The sequence below is a fragment of the Lathyrus oleraceus genome, chromosome 6, assembly GCF_024323335.1.
Source record: "Lathyrus oleraceus cultivar Zhongwan6 chromosome 6, CAAS_Psat_ZW6_1.0, whole genome shotgun sequence".
In the NCBI taxonomy this organism is placed as follows: domain Eukaryota; kingdom Viridiplantae; phylum Streptophyta; class Magnoliopsida; order Fabales; family Fabaceae; genus Lathyrus; species Lathyrus oleraceus.
Window position 1 is genome coordinate 98,644,338 of NC_066584.1, and position 16,810 is coordinate 98,661,147.

The 16,810-nt window shown below is 35.6% G+C and overlaps 1 protein-coding gene and 1 long non-coding RNA gene across 2 annotated transcripts; both read right to left on the minus strand.

The window, feature by feature from the left end:
- Nucleotides 1–736: 736 nt before the first annotated feature.
- LOC127092610 (uncharacterized) lies at nucleotides 737–6,443 on the minus strand. Its single transcript, XM_051031493.1, has 18 exons — nucleotides 6,106–6,443; nucleotides 5,558–5,788; nucleotides 5,294–5,389; nucleotides 5,132–5,184; nucleotides 4,902–4,998; nucleotides 4,706–4,779; nucleotides 4,500–4,587; nucleotides 4,285–4,395; nucleotides 3,751–3,827; nucleotides 3,397–3,463; nucleotides 3,225–3,290; nucleotides 2,976–3,083; nucleotides 2,758–2,888; nucleotides 2,527–2,593; nucleotides 2,359–2,423; nucleotides 2,191–2,284; nucleotides 1,982–2,052; nucleotides 737–1,551 (listed from the first exon to the last, which is right to left on the minus strand). The coding sequence occupies exons 1-18, from the start codon at nucleotides 6,298–6,300 to the stop codon at nucleotides 1,230–1,232; spliced, it is 2,013 nt and encodes a 670-aa protein (XP_050887450.1). The 5' UTR covers nucleotides 6,301–6,443; the 3' UTR covers nucleotides 737–1,229.
- A 7,702-nt stretch (nucleotides 6,444–14,145) lies between these two features.
- LOC127097545 (uncharacterized) lies at nucleotides 14,146–15,421 on the minus strand. The gene is made up of 3 exons (XR_007793081.1): nucleotides 15,302–15,421; nucleotides 14,402–14,624; nucleotides 14,146–14,237 (listed from the first exon to the last, which is right to left on the minus strand). It is a non-coding gene; the product is annotated as an uncharacterized LOC127097545 (long non-coding RNA).
- Between the last annotated feature and the right edge of the window lie 1,389 nt (nucleotides 15,422–16,810).

A 16,810-nucleotide genomic window follows, 5' to 3' on the forward strand; every position in this document is an offset into this window, starting at 1 on the left:
TGCAAAAAGTAAATTTCGGATCAAAATTACCCTTAATTTAATGATGTGGCAGAATTATAGAAAAAGGCAAAATTTAGTTTACCAGAACATCTTATTTTTTTATATTATAGATTGAATTTCGATGTCTACATAAAAAAGTTATAATTATAAATATTAATTTTTATGTGTAATTTTTTTTAAGTAGCTTAATAAATGGAATTTAACTTTTAAAGATATATAAGTGAGATGTCACTAAGTTTGAATTTTCATTTATAGTTGATGTTTTTAAATAACTAACAACTAAATTGATCAATATGTGCAATTTATTTGACTTCATTTAAACATCTAAAACTATATATATATATATATATATATATATATATATAAGGGCTGCTTTTGAATCAAATTTTAGCATTGTGCTAAATCAATTAAACAAAACAAAACTTCGGAGACTATTTGATTTATCAAAAAATGAAAATAATAATACCTTATTTTATCTAACTACTATTTATTCAACATAACTTTTAAGAAAGAAACTAAACAATTGCCTCAAACGATTCTAAAAATTACATTGGATGAGGTATCATCACAACTCCGTTCTTAATAAGTTGTCTGTCCTCAAACAACAAATCTTTCAAAATGATTGAAACTTGAACTTCAAACATCATATTAGACTCTTTTATCAACTTACTTTCAAACAAAAAGAAATTAAACTTATCATCATCTTAAAAAAATCATTCTCAATAACGACAATCAATTCAGCTTGTAATAACTAATTCAACAATTATTCCTCAAGTTCACTTCATTTTCTCACAAGAGATTTTACATCATTCAAGTTGAAAATAGAGTTGCATATTGTGCAAGACCCCGAAATCCTCAATCATAACAGCTAATTATTAAAGTCAATTAATTATGTCACCTTTTTCTAGCTTATGATTAAAAGGATTTTTCTGAGACAAAAATTTTACAGACAAGGCTCTTTATTCAAAAAGTTACATGGTTAAACATCTACATTTCAATTTCATCATCAATGATTGAATACCTGAATAATGATACAAGTACAACTAACTTTCAGTGGACCAAAGCTGTTTCATGTACATTCTTAAGTGAATTTCCTAGACAATGTAGTTAAGGATATGTTGTCTGGTATGACTTACACAGTGTCCCTGTCTTTCCAAAGACACAGAACCTTTTTCTCACTCTTTTTACAACATGAGTAATGTTGGTCTTTTTCCAAGTGGGTCAAAGGGTCAACTCAGGGTGTGAGTTTTATCAAGTGCATCAAATTCCCATTCACTTATCTCTTCTGCTGAGTCATCCTCGCTTGATTTATCGAGTTCTTCAATTGATATTGTTCTCAAAGTAAATGATGGAGATTTTTTCTTTTTATCTTGCTTGTTTTTATTAGGCAACTTGGAAGTAGGGGATGGAGTTGAGTGTATTTGACTTGAGGGTGTTTCTGACTTTTCAATTGGTGCCTCAATTTGCAACTTTGGTCTCTCAATTGATTCAAAATCTTGTTTTATTTTCTCAATGGCGTGTGATAGTTCTGTCACCTTGTCCTTATCTTTTCTGTATCAAAACCGTAATTGTATAAGCAAACAACGCGTTATAAGTGTAACGCGTAACATGAGAAAAAGAGACAATGATAGAGGTAGTGTAAGAAAGAGAGTAAGAAACATCGACCACCACGAGAATCACACATTTATGAAATCAAGAGATTTCAGTTGTTGGATAGAGATGGGATGATTCATATTGTGTCTTCATCAAATAGATTTAACTGATGGCGATACATGCATGACTAGAATCCAATTCCAAGACACAATGGATTTTGACCTCCACGCATTAAATGTATGACGCGGTAACTGATTTTGGTTATTGATCTCAGATCAGTGGTGTAGACGATTTAAAGATGATTTGAAGGAGGTCTAATATGATCCAAATGATCTCAAATCAATGGTCTAGATCAATAGTAGGGAATCTATATTCAAACACAGCATACCTGAAAATGCCTTGCTTTTGAATGTGAAACTGCTTGTTCATGAAGTCCACTATATTCAAAGTGGTTAAAAACTGACAAGTCGAAAAAACAAAGATCATTAGTTTTATGTTATACCTACCTTAGGAGTATATGATTACCTTACATTAAAGCTATGACAGGTTATAAATTCACATAAGGAGATAAAAACAAACATTATAAATATAAGTTACCTTGGATTCTATGTCCAAATACTCTTCTTCAAGCTTTTTCCTTGGATTCTCTACTTTGGAACCGTCATTATCTACGTCTACTGGTATTTCTAACCTGATAAAAATCAACCGTTGAAGGCATCGGTTTGACACAAATAACAATTCAGAAAGGCTGAATACAATACATACCCTTGACTTGATCTTAAATTCTCCACAAGTGTTCTTATTTGAGTAACAGATGAACCCAAATTTTCCTAACATAAGCGTAAGCCAGTGATGTGAAGATGAGAAAAATGAAATAAATAAGTTTATATTAAAAAAATTAAAAAGAAATCTCAAGTTAGGATTGTTTATTACCTTATAAGAAGACAGAAGATTAACAACCAAATTCACAAAATAATCTCCATATCTCTCCAATTCAGCACTTCAGATGTAAAAACAAAACAAAAAATCAATAGATGAAAATACACATTTTAAGTCACATAAAATAACTATCATGCCATATATTTATTTGTAGAACAAACTCAAAAAAAGTATAATTTCAAATGTTAATTGATCATATTTGATTGTTAAAACTACATGACATACTTGATCTGCTCTTCATTTCTCTTGGTAAGAGAGGTTTTAAATATCCATGTGTGCTCTAGAAAATTGACCCATGTATCAACAACCTTGGCTTCGGTTGTATAAGAAGCAATGGCTCGTAACATCTCGTCTTCCTAATATAAGGAAAACTTTAATAATAAAATGGTATGGTTGTATTACGAGCTTCCTAACGATCTGCATGGAATAAAAAACTTTTGTACCTTTGTTTTTAAATGTAAAATAATTTCATTGCTTGCATCCTCAAATTGGTCTTTTTCTTCTTTTGCATTGCGGAGACGTGTACGAGCAGATGTCAACAAAGTGTTCACCTACAATAATATCTTAGTCGCGTAAACTGGATATAATCAATGCAGATGCTATGCAACAAAATATAAAAAGGTGCAGTCCCTGATTTCAACTGTTTTTTAGCATTGTAATTAAAGCATTCAAGAAGAGGTGAACTAAAAAACCTTTTTAAGTTTGTCTTCGAGCTCATTTTTCTGCTTCTCGAGTTCTTCAATCTCCACTCCCAGCTCCTGAAATAGTACTTTGGCATGTAACTTGACATATTCATCGATTTCATTTCATATATCTTAATTCTTTTCTATATCTACATCAAGACAAAATAATCTGATAATGTACCTTCTCAATTTCGCTAACCTCACTGGACTTGGTTACCCGAAAATGAAGTGCATCTTCTTTCTGAGATCTGCTTGAGAATAAAAACAACAATAACATTTATGGAAGAAAAATATTTAAAAAATTCATTCAACATTTTCATTGTTTCCATACAAACTTTCATCTAACCAAAAGATTAGTTGAGATGCAACAAGTATCAAAACTTTACTTCAAAACGAAAATTATATGTATCGTGCAACATAAAGTCTGTTTAGTACCTTTGCGCGATATGAAAGCAGTTGAATATACAAGAAAAAAACAGTTTTATTCTTTTCTTTAATCTTAAGAAACTGAGAAGCATAATAACTATTCTGTCACCTGTGCTCCGAAATGCGACTCTGAGCTTTTGTGGTAGAATTTGCAAGAGATTCTGACAAAACTTTCATTTTATCAACCTGGAAGTGATTCAATCACCCAGCATCACCCACAAAAAGTTTAACATCAAGAGCAGGAAATTGAGCATCATTTCACTGTGAATAAAAAAAGTATGCCTACTTACAAATGCAATTGAAGTATAAATAATACAACATTGATTAGTGTAGAACACATAAATGTGTTCAAACTTTAGGACTCTACAAGTTTATGGCAAATAATTGATAAAAATGAATTTACATAATTATGGAAATTCCAGAATTCAGGTTAGATCAGCCTAAAGCAGGTGGAAATATTAAATGTTCAACCAAACCGAAAACACTGAAACATTGCTTGGTGCCCCCTCAAAGCCACTTATTTAACGAATTACAAATACATTATCAAATTTGATTAGTTTTTATGCTCTTTTCGGTGAATCATGAAGAAACCATAACGTAATTAGATAAAACGCTTCATTAGTAGAAGAGATAAGAAAATGACCTTTTCAGCATGAAGTTCTGGAGAATCACCAGAGCTAAAGTCTTTCTTTTTCAATAAGAGTTCCTCCAACTTAGAACACATTTGAATATTTTTCATAGCTTCATCTAAAGCCTGAGCATAGACAAAAATGCTCAATTGCAACTAAGGTATAAATTTACATATAGATACATGATCACGTGATCTTAATCCATTAATAATTGCCAAAAATATCTCACCTCTATTGTAACAGACTTTGTCTCGACTGAATTTGATGCCTTCATCTTGTCAATTTTATCTTTCAGATTGCAGGCTTCAACTTCTATTCTGAGATAGGAGAGTGTATCACATACAAGAGGAGAAAAGAAAAGTAAATTTACTCTTGAGTCTCAACATTGGTTCAAAGCATATTAAGTCAAGAAGATCAATATTCTTTTGTAACAACCTCATAAGATCAGCATTTACTTTCAGCCCTGAAATCGAAGCTTGAACATATTGAAGTAACTCTTCTCGTTTTGCCTGTTGAAAATATAAAGTGGAAAGGGAAAATGAGTATATGCGTACATGTTCCTCACAATGTGTGTAGGTTTATATTAACGATAAACGAATAAGTCTATAGAAAAGTATATTAAAACACTTACCAGTACTTCGTCTTCATATCCAGAAAATGCTTTTGCCAACTTCTGTACACTGGTTAACAAGGCAGTTTGTTCCTCCTTCCCCCCTTTAATGCAAAGCCTAAACAAAACCGAACCGGAAACTATTTTAAGGAAGTTAATCCTGATGTGAAAACCGCTAACTATCTTCGACCAACATTTGGCTTCAGAATATCAGTTAACCAAAGAAAAGAGATAAATAAAGACAAATTTACCCATATATCTCTAAAAGTAGCGAAACTTCTTCCTCATTTGGTTCTTCAAGAATCTGAGTCACACAAAAGAGTTAACCTGCGGTTAAGTTCCATAAATCAGCAAATATAAAGCTAAACTTTGAGCAACTGTAAATTTGAAATATATTGCGTCAAGTAACTCACCATTGACAATGTTATGCCCTCAAGAGCTTGACTGTGGAGAAAAACATCTTGAAAAGTTTTTGGTTCACCCGGGACACCAGGGTCTACATAGTAAATCTGTACATGGTTATATACTATGAGAATAAATAAATTACTTGGCTAACAAGTAAACTAAAGCAAAGTTACAAAAACAGTAATCTTGTGAAAAAGAGATTGGGGTAACTTAGCATATAATGATATAACTGAGGCCATAAAATAACACAAATGATGAAGGGCTTAACAAACCAATGTAGGTGCTGTAGGCGAATCCTTATTATCATCAGAAACAAAGTGGTCGTCTTGATCTTTTGCATTGGCGGTGTCAGTGACGGTGCTTGTAGCAGAAAGTCTCTCAACTTCTTTGAGGGCAACTAACCACCTTCTAAGCAACTGAACTCTCTCTATCCCTCTACATGAAACAGAAACTTCTTCTAACCGTTTTACAGTATGCCTAAAACTTTGCATATTCCGCGATACCTATTCATTCATCAATAATAACAAAACCATATCAGACCTAACACGAATTTGAAGGTTCGTGATTCTACTATTGCTTACACTACAAGGTACACAGCCAAGTAAAAACTTTTCACCAAACATACTATTTTAGAGACATTCTCTTCTATTGATTGAAATTGATATGACTCATTCAGCCGTTTCCAAAACACATTGAGTCATTTGTCACAATCTCAAGTAATAATAACAATCTCAAGTCATTTGTCATACATTGACGCATAAGATAACAACATTTGACTCCAACGGAATAATGTTTAAGAAGAAAAGGAAAAATGACATACAATGCGATCCTGTATGATTTTGGCACCTCCGGCGACGGCGTTGCTTGCATGGTGAACGACGGTGTCGGCGTAATTGCGAACAGTGCGGGTGAGATTGCTCTGGCCACCTGCTTCGACGGCTCTGTTGACCGCCGATCTTACCCACGACATTGTTCTTAATTGTTTCAAATTCCTCCACCTTTTCGTTGCATGCATGTGTATGTGCGATTAAAGGGGAAAAAGGTGTATCTGTTTTTGATCGGTGATTATGGTATAGAATGGTGATGAAGAAAAATGGAGAAAGAAAGGAAGAAGAAGTCAAACATGTTGAGATCAAAGTTCTATGCTTTGGCATCAATTTCGATTCCTTTGCCTTCACTTACGCTCTCTGTTTATTCAAATTATAATTATAATTATTCTGTTCTTACTATTTTTACCTCTAAAATCTCTATCAATTAACGTTAGGGATAATTAACTTCTTGCAATAAAATAAAATATATGGGACAAATTCATCCCCCAAAATTTAAATTTAAAAAAGTAGATAAAATATCTTTCCTTTTTTTTTCACTTAATTATGTTTTTGGATTCAGATTAGTCCCTTAATTTTTTTTCGTGTCACTTTGATTTTTTAACTTTTGAAACATCGTCACGTTTGTCCTTCCGGTAGTGCCGTTAGTCAAAGTCAAAAAAACAACTTTCAAGTGCAAGTGACGTGGATATGAGATTCAACATAGCAACCAAAATGTTATGGTGTTGTTCAAAAGCTAAAGATACGATTTAACCCTAAGCTGAAGATACGGTTGAACCCTAAGCTGAAGATTTCGAAGAAACGATTGAACTGGCGTTTGAAGCCGCGCAGTCTAGTGAAATCAAGGAATTGAAGAATTGAAGACGAAGTTTCGAATACAGGTATGTTGACCATGCCGTGACTGTATATAAAATATAGTCTATCAGATACTTGACTGCAAGTGCACAGTCTAGTCGTTTAGTTTTAAAAGATATCGAACCCACAAGGACCGATGGTCAAACTAATGCTATTGATGTTACTCTCGTGGCAAAACCGTATTAAATAGCTTCTCACTCTCATGACAAAGTTAATTAAATTCAAATTAAAAACCACAGTCAGAAAGATTATTTGAGAAAAGAAGTTTACACCGATTATTATTAAATCCCGTCTAATTAAATTGTTTACATACTGATACTGGTAGTTTAGCCGGACATGTTAAATAATGCAAATGCAGACGAACATAAACAATTTAACAATAAATCAAACATGATTATTTAATAATAAAGCAATAATAATAATTGAATAAAAAACCTGGAACTTTGATTAATTGAATAGGCTGAATCTTGAAGTACTCGAGCAGTCCTCCACAAGTCGGTAGGATTCTGCTTCTTCGAAACAAATGCTTAAACTAAACTAACTAAGTTGCAGTAGTTCCCCAATGTAGGAAACTACTACTTTTGGCTAAGTGAAAAATGGAAAGGAAAAAGGGAAAAATCAAAGCTCTGAACGGAAAGGTAAACAAATTGCAGTCAAAGAAAATAATGCTTGCTGAAGAAAAATAACGTGAAAATAAAATTGCAGGAGCGGAAAGAAAAAAAACAGAGAGATAGGACGAGCGAGCGGGAGTCCTGGAAGTTTCCAACTTCCATTCTTTTATAATCCCTCTTGGTCTTCGTGCTTAATAAAAGTAAGGAGGACTTAGTTGAGTGAGGGATTCACGGGAAGGTGGTTTAAGGAGCGAAGACTGGGTTGAGTTGAGGGCGACGTGGACCACTTCTGTTTGAAACTCTAATTTTGCATACCTGACGGTCGTGATGGACTTGTGGCGTTCGTCACACTTAATGGTAGCGTGACAATCGTGATGGTGTGTGACGGTCGTCATATTCACAAAGTTCATATTTTCTGATTTTTCTGTTGTTTCTCTTATGTTTCTTCTTATTTTCCTTCCTTTTCTATACTTTGCTCATTTAAGCATTGGAATTGAAATACCTGCAAAAATTACTTAAACACTTGCGGAATAATCGGAATATAAATGAAAACGGTACGATTTTTGAATGTAAATCAAGGCGAATATACGATACATTTTCGCGTTATCAAACTCCCCTATACTTGAATGTTTGATTGTCCTCAAGTAAATAATCAGTATAAAATTCGAAACACTAGTTAAACGCGAATACATGACACATTTCCAATTCGTACGTGGTTGTTAGGTATTTCGTTAGAATGACAGATACTCAAGTAAAACACTAAAGATACAGTAATGACACAAGCAACAAGCATTAACATAAATCTCTCCTCTATACAAACTAGTTCGAATCATGCTATTATAGCTCAACCTAATGCTTCTTGTTTCTATTTCACCCGGTTTCATTCTAGCGCAATCACATTAAGCCCTTTGCCTTTACACGCACTTAGTGAAGTAGCCAGTTAGTGACTTTGATCCTTTTTTAGCACAGTGTCTGGTACACGAGTGTGGTAACCCTTTATATATCCCAATTGAAGGTTGTGGGGGATCGAACCGTAGTTCGCCTTACCGAGTCCAGTACCAGGTACCTCTGAACCAACCGACAACTGGTTTTTCTTTCCTTTTGTATATCTTGCAACCGTTTATATGGTGCATTTTCAATTTCTCAATAGCAAAAGTATGAAGGATTTTTTCAATTTGTAGGTACCAATCACTTATATTTATCGGCTCTTCACATGGTTTGTGTTTAAGACGGTGATCACTGCTAGTATAAACTACTAGGGGTTAATCTAGAACGGAAACTTAAGGTATCGGTATAATGGGTATTCAAACTGATCTCACAAAAGTGAGAGATCTAAGGTTTCAGGACGGTATCAATCATGTTAGATTTTTCTCAGCTTCCTAACATAACCTATGTAAGACAACCTATATACTCGTAGGGTATGCATTTAACATAAAAAAAATAATTGTTATGGCTAATTAGAAAGAAGCAAATAAACGAAACGGTAAGGATTCCCTCCCACACTTAGACCGAGCATTGTCCTCAATGCGACAAAATAAAGTGAGAAAAAGGGAGAAACGGGATGATCACTACTCTTCGCCACGACGTTGGGCTCTACGTGCTCTAGCTCTTGCTCGTGCACATTGACTTCTACCATGCTGGTTAGGATCCAAACCTACATGCTGAGTGTATTCCTGGATGGCATCAACACGATGTGTCAAGGCACGTATTTCTTCGGATAGTTTCGTCATCCCTTGGTCATGCCAGTTTGCATAGTCACGCTGGTCTCTTTGTATTTACTGGATCGCTTGCATCATTTCGATTTGGCACTCTTCCGTCCTTTGGTTATGTCGCAACATCTCAGCATAGATGTCTTCCATGGTGGTGGGTTAGCGCTCATTTCTTTGTTGGTTTCGGGAAGATGTCTCTGCAGCATGCTCAAGAGGTGGCTGTGGGATCTCAGCAGGTATAGGCTGGGGCACCTGTCGGTCTAGCTCTTCTTCAATTTCATCAGCTCCATTATTATTAGGATCTTCTTCAATGGGCTCAGGAGCATTCAGATCAAAAGTCCAATTTGCCATGTTCTACGGATCTATACGATTCCTATTAGGCAAAATGACGCATCGGACTATCTTGTTCCGAACCACAAGGTGATATCTCCCATCGTCTCTGATTTTGATAAGGTGCGAGGAGCGGAAATAATCGGTATTAAGGAACTCGGCCGGCAAGGAAGGTAAGTTAGCAAGCCTATCTCCCAGATTCAGGCCCAATGCTATGGAAGTGATGATTCCTCCAAAACAGAATGATGTGTTGCCTCTCATGCAGTTAGCCTGGATGTTGGCCAATAAGAACGGGGTAGCATTGAACGCCACCGGAGTGAACACACAGTGAAGAAAGAAAAGCTCCTTAGAGTTTACTTTATGGTTGTTGACTCTTCCGAAGACCGTGTGTCCTAAAACTCGGTAGAAATATCTGATAGTCGGGTTGTGAATGTATGTTGCGTTGAGTGCATCCCAGCTTGTGACGTTAACATTGGTAATACTATGCCATAATCCAAACACTATTGCAGGCCATCCGTCAGGGATACGACAGTGAACTCCATCTCCATGTCGGAAACCAAGTATTTGGGCTATTTGTGTTTGGTTCAAAGAATACTCAGTGCCGAACATTCTGAATGTGGCGAGCCCGGTGAAAAACTGAGTTGCACCGGGAGGTGTTATGTAGGAGAATGAACTCAAGAATTCTAGGGTTAAAGCTTCATATGTTGGTTGTGGGTTGGTACAGAGCTGCGTTAAACCAGAGATGTTTAGCATCCATCCCACGCCATCTAAAAGCCCCAACTCCTTAATACAATCATTATCAACATACCTCGTGGGTTGAACTGAACGTTGATAGTACTCGAGGTAGTTGTCTCTTTGTCGTTCATCAGCCTCTCCCTCTCTGGATATGATAGTTGAAAGGTCGGGAGCAGGTCTCTCTTGATGGGCCATGGTGTATGCAAATTGAGATTAGGAATAGAAGAAGTGGGTTTTGTTTGAGATTAGGGTTTCGTGAGTTATAGAAAACTCACTTGTTTATGTTTAAGTAGGGAGTGACGGAAGGGGTAATGGAGTGAGTAATTAGGGGTTAATGGAGAAACAAATGGGTGTGAGTGGGACGGTTATGGTGTGGGTGGAGGGTTAAGGAAACAAAAACGAGTAGATGAGGAAGAAGAAAAGGATAGTGCGCCTCTGTTTTAATTAAAACAGAGAACACACATTCTGGAGGCATGACGAGCGTCACGTACCTGTTACGGTCGTAAGACGCATAACGGTCGTGACGTTCATGTGACGAGCGTCACATACGCAGATTTTGTTTTCTGATCTGCAACGATCATATTTTTGCATAGGAAAAATGGAAAAACTGAATGCATGTTTTATGACTACTGACATTAATTTTTAACTGTTTGCATGTTATGAGTAAATCATATTGTCAGAACCATAGCAAAAATAGACATTATAATAACTAGAAGAAAGTAAAGACAGTAACAGTATAGAAACAGAGTAACAAAACAATAGCAGCAATACAAATAAAATAGCAGCAGTATGGAAACAAAATAACAAGACAGTAACAGCAGTAAAAGTAACAAAATTGAACTGAGTAAGAACGGAATTTGTCTAAAGCGAACACAACAGCTAGAAGTTCCTTTTCAGTGGTGGCATAGTTCATTTGGGAAGGATCTAAGGTTCTACTTGAATAGTAGATCGCATGATGTTTTTTATCCTTCCTTTGTCCTAGCACTGGGCCTACGGCATAGTCACTCGCATCACACATGATTTCGAATGGTAATCTCCAGTCAGGTGGTTGCATGATAGGTGGGTGATTAAAGTTGTTTTTAATTGTTCAAACGTTGTTAAACATTTCTCATCAAAGATAAAGTCAGCGTCTTTCATTAATAAACCAGTCAGTGGTTTGGTAATTTTCGAGAAATCTTTGATAAAGCATCGGTAGAAACCAGCGTGTCCTAAGAAGCTTTGTATTTCTCGTACGGTTTTTGGAGGTTGAAGATTTTCTATAATTTTGATTTTAGCTTTGTCTACTTCAATTCCTTTATCAGATACTACGTGTCCTAGCATGATTCCTTGTTGGACCATGAAATGGCATTTCTCCCAATTCAATACGAGATTCACCTTTACGCATCTTTCAAGTACCATTTCAAGGTTTGATAGACATCCTTCAAAGCTCTGCCCACAAGCAGAAAAATTATCCATAAAGACTTCCATAATGTCGTCTATAAAGTCAGCGGAGATTGACATCATGCATCTTTGGAATGTTGCGGGAGCGTAGCATAGTCCAAATGGCATTCGTTGATAAGCAAATGTACCATAAGGGCATGTGAAGGTTGTTTTCTCTTGGTCGTCAGGATGGATAGGAATTTGAAAGAATCCCGAATAACCGTCTAGATAGCAGAAGTAGGAATGCTTAGCTAATCGTTCAAGCATTTGATCAATGAAAGGCAGAGGAAAATGATCCTTTCGAGTGGCTTTGTTCAGTTTCCTATAGTCGATGCACATTCTACTTCCGGTCACAACTCTTTGTGATATAGATTCGCCTTTCTCGTTCTTAACAACTGTAACACCCCCTTTCTTGGGTACTACATGAACGGGGCTAACCCATTGACTATCGGAGATCGGATATATGATTCCTGCATCTAATAACTTCTTTACTTCATCCTTGATTACAGTACTTAAGATTGGGTTGATCCTTCTATGGTGTTCTCTAGAGGTTTTACAATCTTCCTCTGGCATAATGCGATGCATACAGATAGAAGGACTTATTCCTTTTAGATCAGCGATATTGTAGCCTAACGCGGTTGGATATTTTCTTAAGACATCTAGTAACTTTTCAGTTTCAATTTGTCCTAAGTCTGCATTCACTACGCCAAAAAAGACCTATGAGAGCGCTTTTTTTGGCCTTTAAAAGCGCTTAAAAGCGCTGTCGTAGGTGGCGCTGCTATAGGTTTTAGCAGCGCTTTTTGTTTACTAAAAAGCGCTGCTAAAGGTTGTCAATAGAGAGCGCTTTTTAGTAAAAAGCGCTGCTAAAGGTGGTATATAGACAACCTTTAAGAGCGCTTTTTACTAAAAAGCGCTCTCTATTGACAACCTTTAGCAGCGCTTTTGAGTAAAAAGCGCTCTTAAAGGTTGTCTACATACCACCTATAGCAGCGCTTTTTACTAAAAAGCGCTCTCTATTGACAACCTATAGCAGCGCTTTTTAGTAAAAAGCGCTCTCTATTGACAACTTTTAGCAGCGCTTTTTACTAAAAAGCGCTGTCTTTTCCTCTAGTAAAATAACAAAACGCTGCCTTCAGTTTAAGCCTACCATTTCAACCTGTAATATTTTTTGGGAATAATCCCATAAACCTGTAAATCAAGCCTCTCTAATTCAAGCATTTGGAGTCATAATTCAAGCATTTGTAATTTTTTAAACCAACACAAGCAAACCAACACAAGAATGAACACATTTGGAGTCATAATTCAAGCAAACCAACACAAGGATAGATAGGCACTGAACACATTTGGAGTCATAATTCAAGCATTTGTAATTTTTTAAAGCAAACCAACACAAGAATGAACACATTAATCTATCCATGAAATTAAAGATATCACTAAAATTATAAAGAACTATACACAAGTCAAAACTAATATGTTATACGGCCTATTTGGAGTCATAACTAATCTGTTAAAAATATAAAGAACTATACACTTGCCAACCAGAAACCATTCTTCATCAAAGTATTCATGTTATTTTGAAACCATTATATACTAATTAATCTTTTCTCAATAAAATATTGACACAATTCCTCCTTGATTTGTTCCAACTGCAGTCTCGTGTAATGAGCACACTTGTATTCATCAAAGTACTACATAACAAAACATAATATGCATGATTTAGTTAAAAGTAATAAATAATATGAAATATTCGATAAATATTAAAACAAATCCTAAGTTATAAATCCATACCGTGATTGGAATCTCTATTTGAGTCATAAACCTCATTACAAAATATAAAAATCCATAATCAATAATCCATATATATATTGAATAATATAAAATGACATAGGCTATAATTAAATTTTCTTGAATGACATAGGCTATAATTATACTATTACCTTTTTCAGTAACGTCTCTTTCTTTTCTTGGTAGGAATATGTTCTACTTTTCTTTTAACAACGCGGACGGTTGGATTGATCCAAATACCAACTCTAACACTCTTTTATTGGGTGAAACTCGTCTAAGTCCCACTATTTTGAGTCTTTTGTCTGTCTCCTTTCCAAGAACTCAAGAGCTTGTTGCGACCAAAACACAGTTCCAAATATCATAACTGCTTCCTAATGCATAACTAGAGCTAAATAATATAAAACTGTCTAATTAGCTCAGACCAATCACTTTGAACCTCTAGGCCACCACTCATGATCTTTACTAGTAAGAGGTCATATAGATTTAAGACGGAATACATCCCACACAGGCAGTTTAATTGGAACAGTACCACATATAACTGGTTGTACATAGTTACTGGTTGTAAACAGAACTATATTAAGTGCACAAGTACCTGAGTTTGTCGCTTTGAGATTAAAAAATATAGGACAGAACCGGACAGCTACAACAGCTTTGCTTGCGCAGGGAATCTGTATAGCAGGCCTGCATATCAAGGTCAAATAATAAAGCAACATACATAACTAACATATTTTGGTAACTTGATTCATTAGCTTAACATGAATAATTGAACATAATGATTCATTCTAGATACTAAATGATTAAACACATGCTTTGGGTTTGTATAATATTTAAGCTGAAAGACATACCGAGAAAGATCTTTTCTAGAAAATATGTAAGCTGCATTAACAGATTCAGACGCAGTACCGATTTTGTAAGAACCTGAAATGGGCAAAGACGTGAAGTTTTCAATTAGACGCAAACCATGTAATAAAAGCTAAGCAAGAATTTATCTATAAAGGAAGAAAACAACATATATGGTTCCCTCAGATCCTCAAGACCTCCTATTTGCTCACCACGATACTCAACAACCTGCAGACAAGCACATGAAAAATGTACATATAGTCCATCAGGGTTCATTTTACACTACAGTGACCATCTTAAAAATTCACATAATATTAAAACATCATTTTACAACATTAAATAGGATTGCCAAAATATGACTGTAGCAGACAAAGTTATGCCAAAATATGAATGTACATTTTGAAGTTTAACTGTTCATTCAAACCAACATGTAATAGGATTGCCAAAATATGAGACATTGCTCTAAGTTCTTGAAACCATATCACATATATCACTGTAGCAGACAAAGTTATTCCATTTGAGTATCCAACATTTAACATCAAAATCACTTTCTGAAATTTCAGTAATAGTTAGAATATGAGGATACAATGGTGCAAACATATCAGTTCATTCCTTCCTACTTTCTCAGCAAATTTAAACAAATGTTGAAAAGGCACTGATTCTATTAGAACTCCCAACATTATTTCTAAGTCAATGGCGATGCAAGTTACAGAATATCATTTATATCAGAACAAGATGAAACTTTCGGTAAGTTACAGAATATTAAGCAAACATAGTCACAAACTCTAATAATCGATACTGACAAATAAATAACCCATAATGTAGCAATGCAAGTCCATTCAAACCAAAATCGACCACCTATTCTTTGACTTCTAGGGCAAAACAGAAAGACACGAAAACCTAACCTTAAAACGCAATGAGATTTCCAGGTATTGAATCCTTCTCTTTCGAATGCAGTCTCTTTCAAATTTGCAGTGTTTATCGTTGAGATTTCCAGGTACTCTGTGGAATTTTTTCCAGGGCAGCGAGAGCTTCGAACGAGAGAGAGTGAAAGAGGGATTTCTGAAAGTCAGGGATTTTGTAATATTAGATTTATTATAATTTTTATAAATGACCTATGAGAGCGCTTTTACCTTAAAAGCGCTTTCATAAGTGTGAAACCCATGAGACCTATAAGAGCGCTTTTACCTTAAAAGCGCTTTCATAAGTGTGAAACTCATAGATGTGAGACTGAGACCTATAAGAGCGCTTTTACCTTAAAAGCGCTTTCATAAGTGTGAAACCCATGAGACCTATAAGAGCGCTTTTACCTTAAAAGCGCTTTCATAAGTGTGAAACTCATAGATGTGAGACTGAGACCTATAAGAGCGCTTTTACCTTAAAAGCGCTTTCATAAGTGGAGACCTATAAGAGCGCTTTTACCTTAAAAGCGCTTTCTTTACATAGGCGAATTTTTTTTCAAGCTATTACAGCGCTTTTTTTAAAAAGCGCTTTCTTTTTGGTGCTGCCAAAAGCACTTTTTGGCGTAGTGATTGACTATTACTGGTCTTTTGAGTTCAGTGTCTAGGAATTCGTATCTTAGGTTCTTGGGTAGTGTTTTTAATTCTAAGTCTGGTTTCTTCGGGCATGGCATGTGATTGGGTGTAAGTGTTAAGCATTCGCTTAGACTGTCATTTTGGTATGGTTCACGTCAATTATCATCTTTAAAGATTGGAGGGATTCGGTTTTTCATTATATCAGAATATGTGGTTTCTTGCATCTCCATCTCTCTTACGCACTCGTCTATGACATCAAGTAGATAACAAGTATCGTCTATAGCTGGCGCTTGTAAGAATTGTGTCAAGATGAGTTCAACTTTTTCTTCTCCAATTTCGAATGCTAGCTTGCCTCTTTTCACGTCTATTATGGCTCTGGCGGTAGCTAAGAATGGTCTTCCTAATATAATAGGTGTAGTGGCATCTTCTTTGATGTCCATGATTATGAAGTCGGTAGGAATGTAGAATTGTCCTACACGTACTGGAACATTCTCTAGCATACCAACAGGATATTTGATTGAGCGGTCAGATAGTTGAACAGACATCTTGGTTGGTCTTAGTTCTCCCATGTTGAGCCTTTTAAATATTGATAAGGGCATTACACTAATGTTGGCTCCTAAGTCGCATAGAGCTTTGTCTATGACGAACTTTCCAATGACACAGGGTATGGAGAAACTACCTGGGTCTTTCAGTTTGGGAGGCATGTTGTTTTGGATTATTGCGCTACACTCAGCAGTAAGTGTAATTGTTTCGTTACCCTCGATGTTTTTCTTATTGGATAGGATATCTTTGAGAAACTTGGCATATGGGGGCATTTGTGTGATAGCTTCTGTAAAGGGTATTGTGATATTCAGTTGCTTCAGAAGTTCAACAAATTTC

Bases quoted from the DNA above. Each gene is read 5' to 3' on its own strand.
- LOC127092610 (XM_051031493.1), bottom strand. From the start codon at position 6,300: ATGCATGCAACGAAAAGGTGGAGGAATTTGAAACAATTAAGAACAATG. The intron at 5,390-5,557 runs GTTTGTTAAGCC...AACCATGTACAG, and splicing joins CGCCTACAGCACCTACATTG to ATTTACTATGTAGACCCTGG. The intron at 3,084-3,224 runs GTTTTTTAGTTC...ATATTATTGTAG, and splicing joins TCGAAGACAAACTTAAAAAG to GTGAACACTTTGTTGACATC.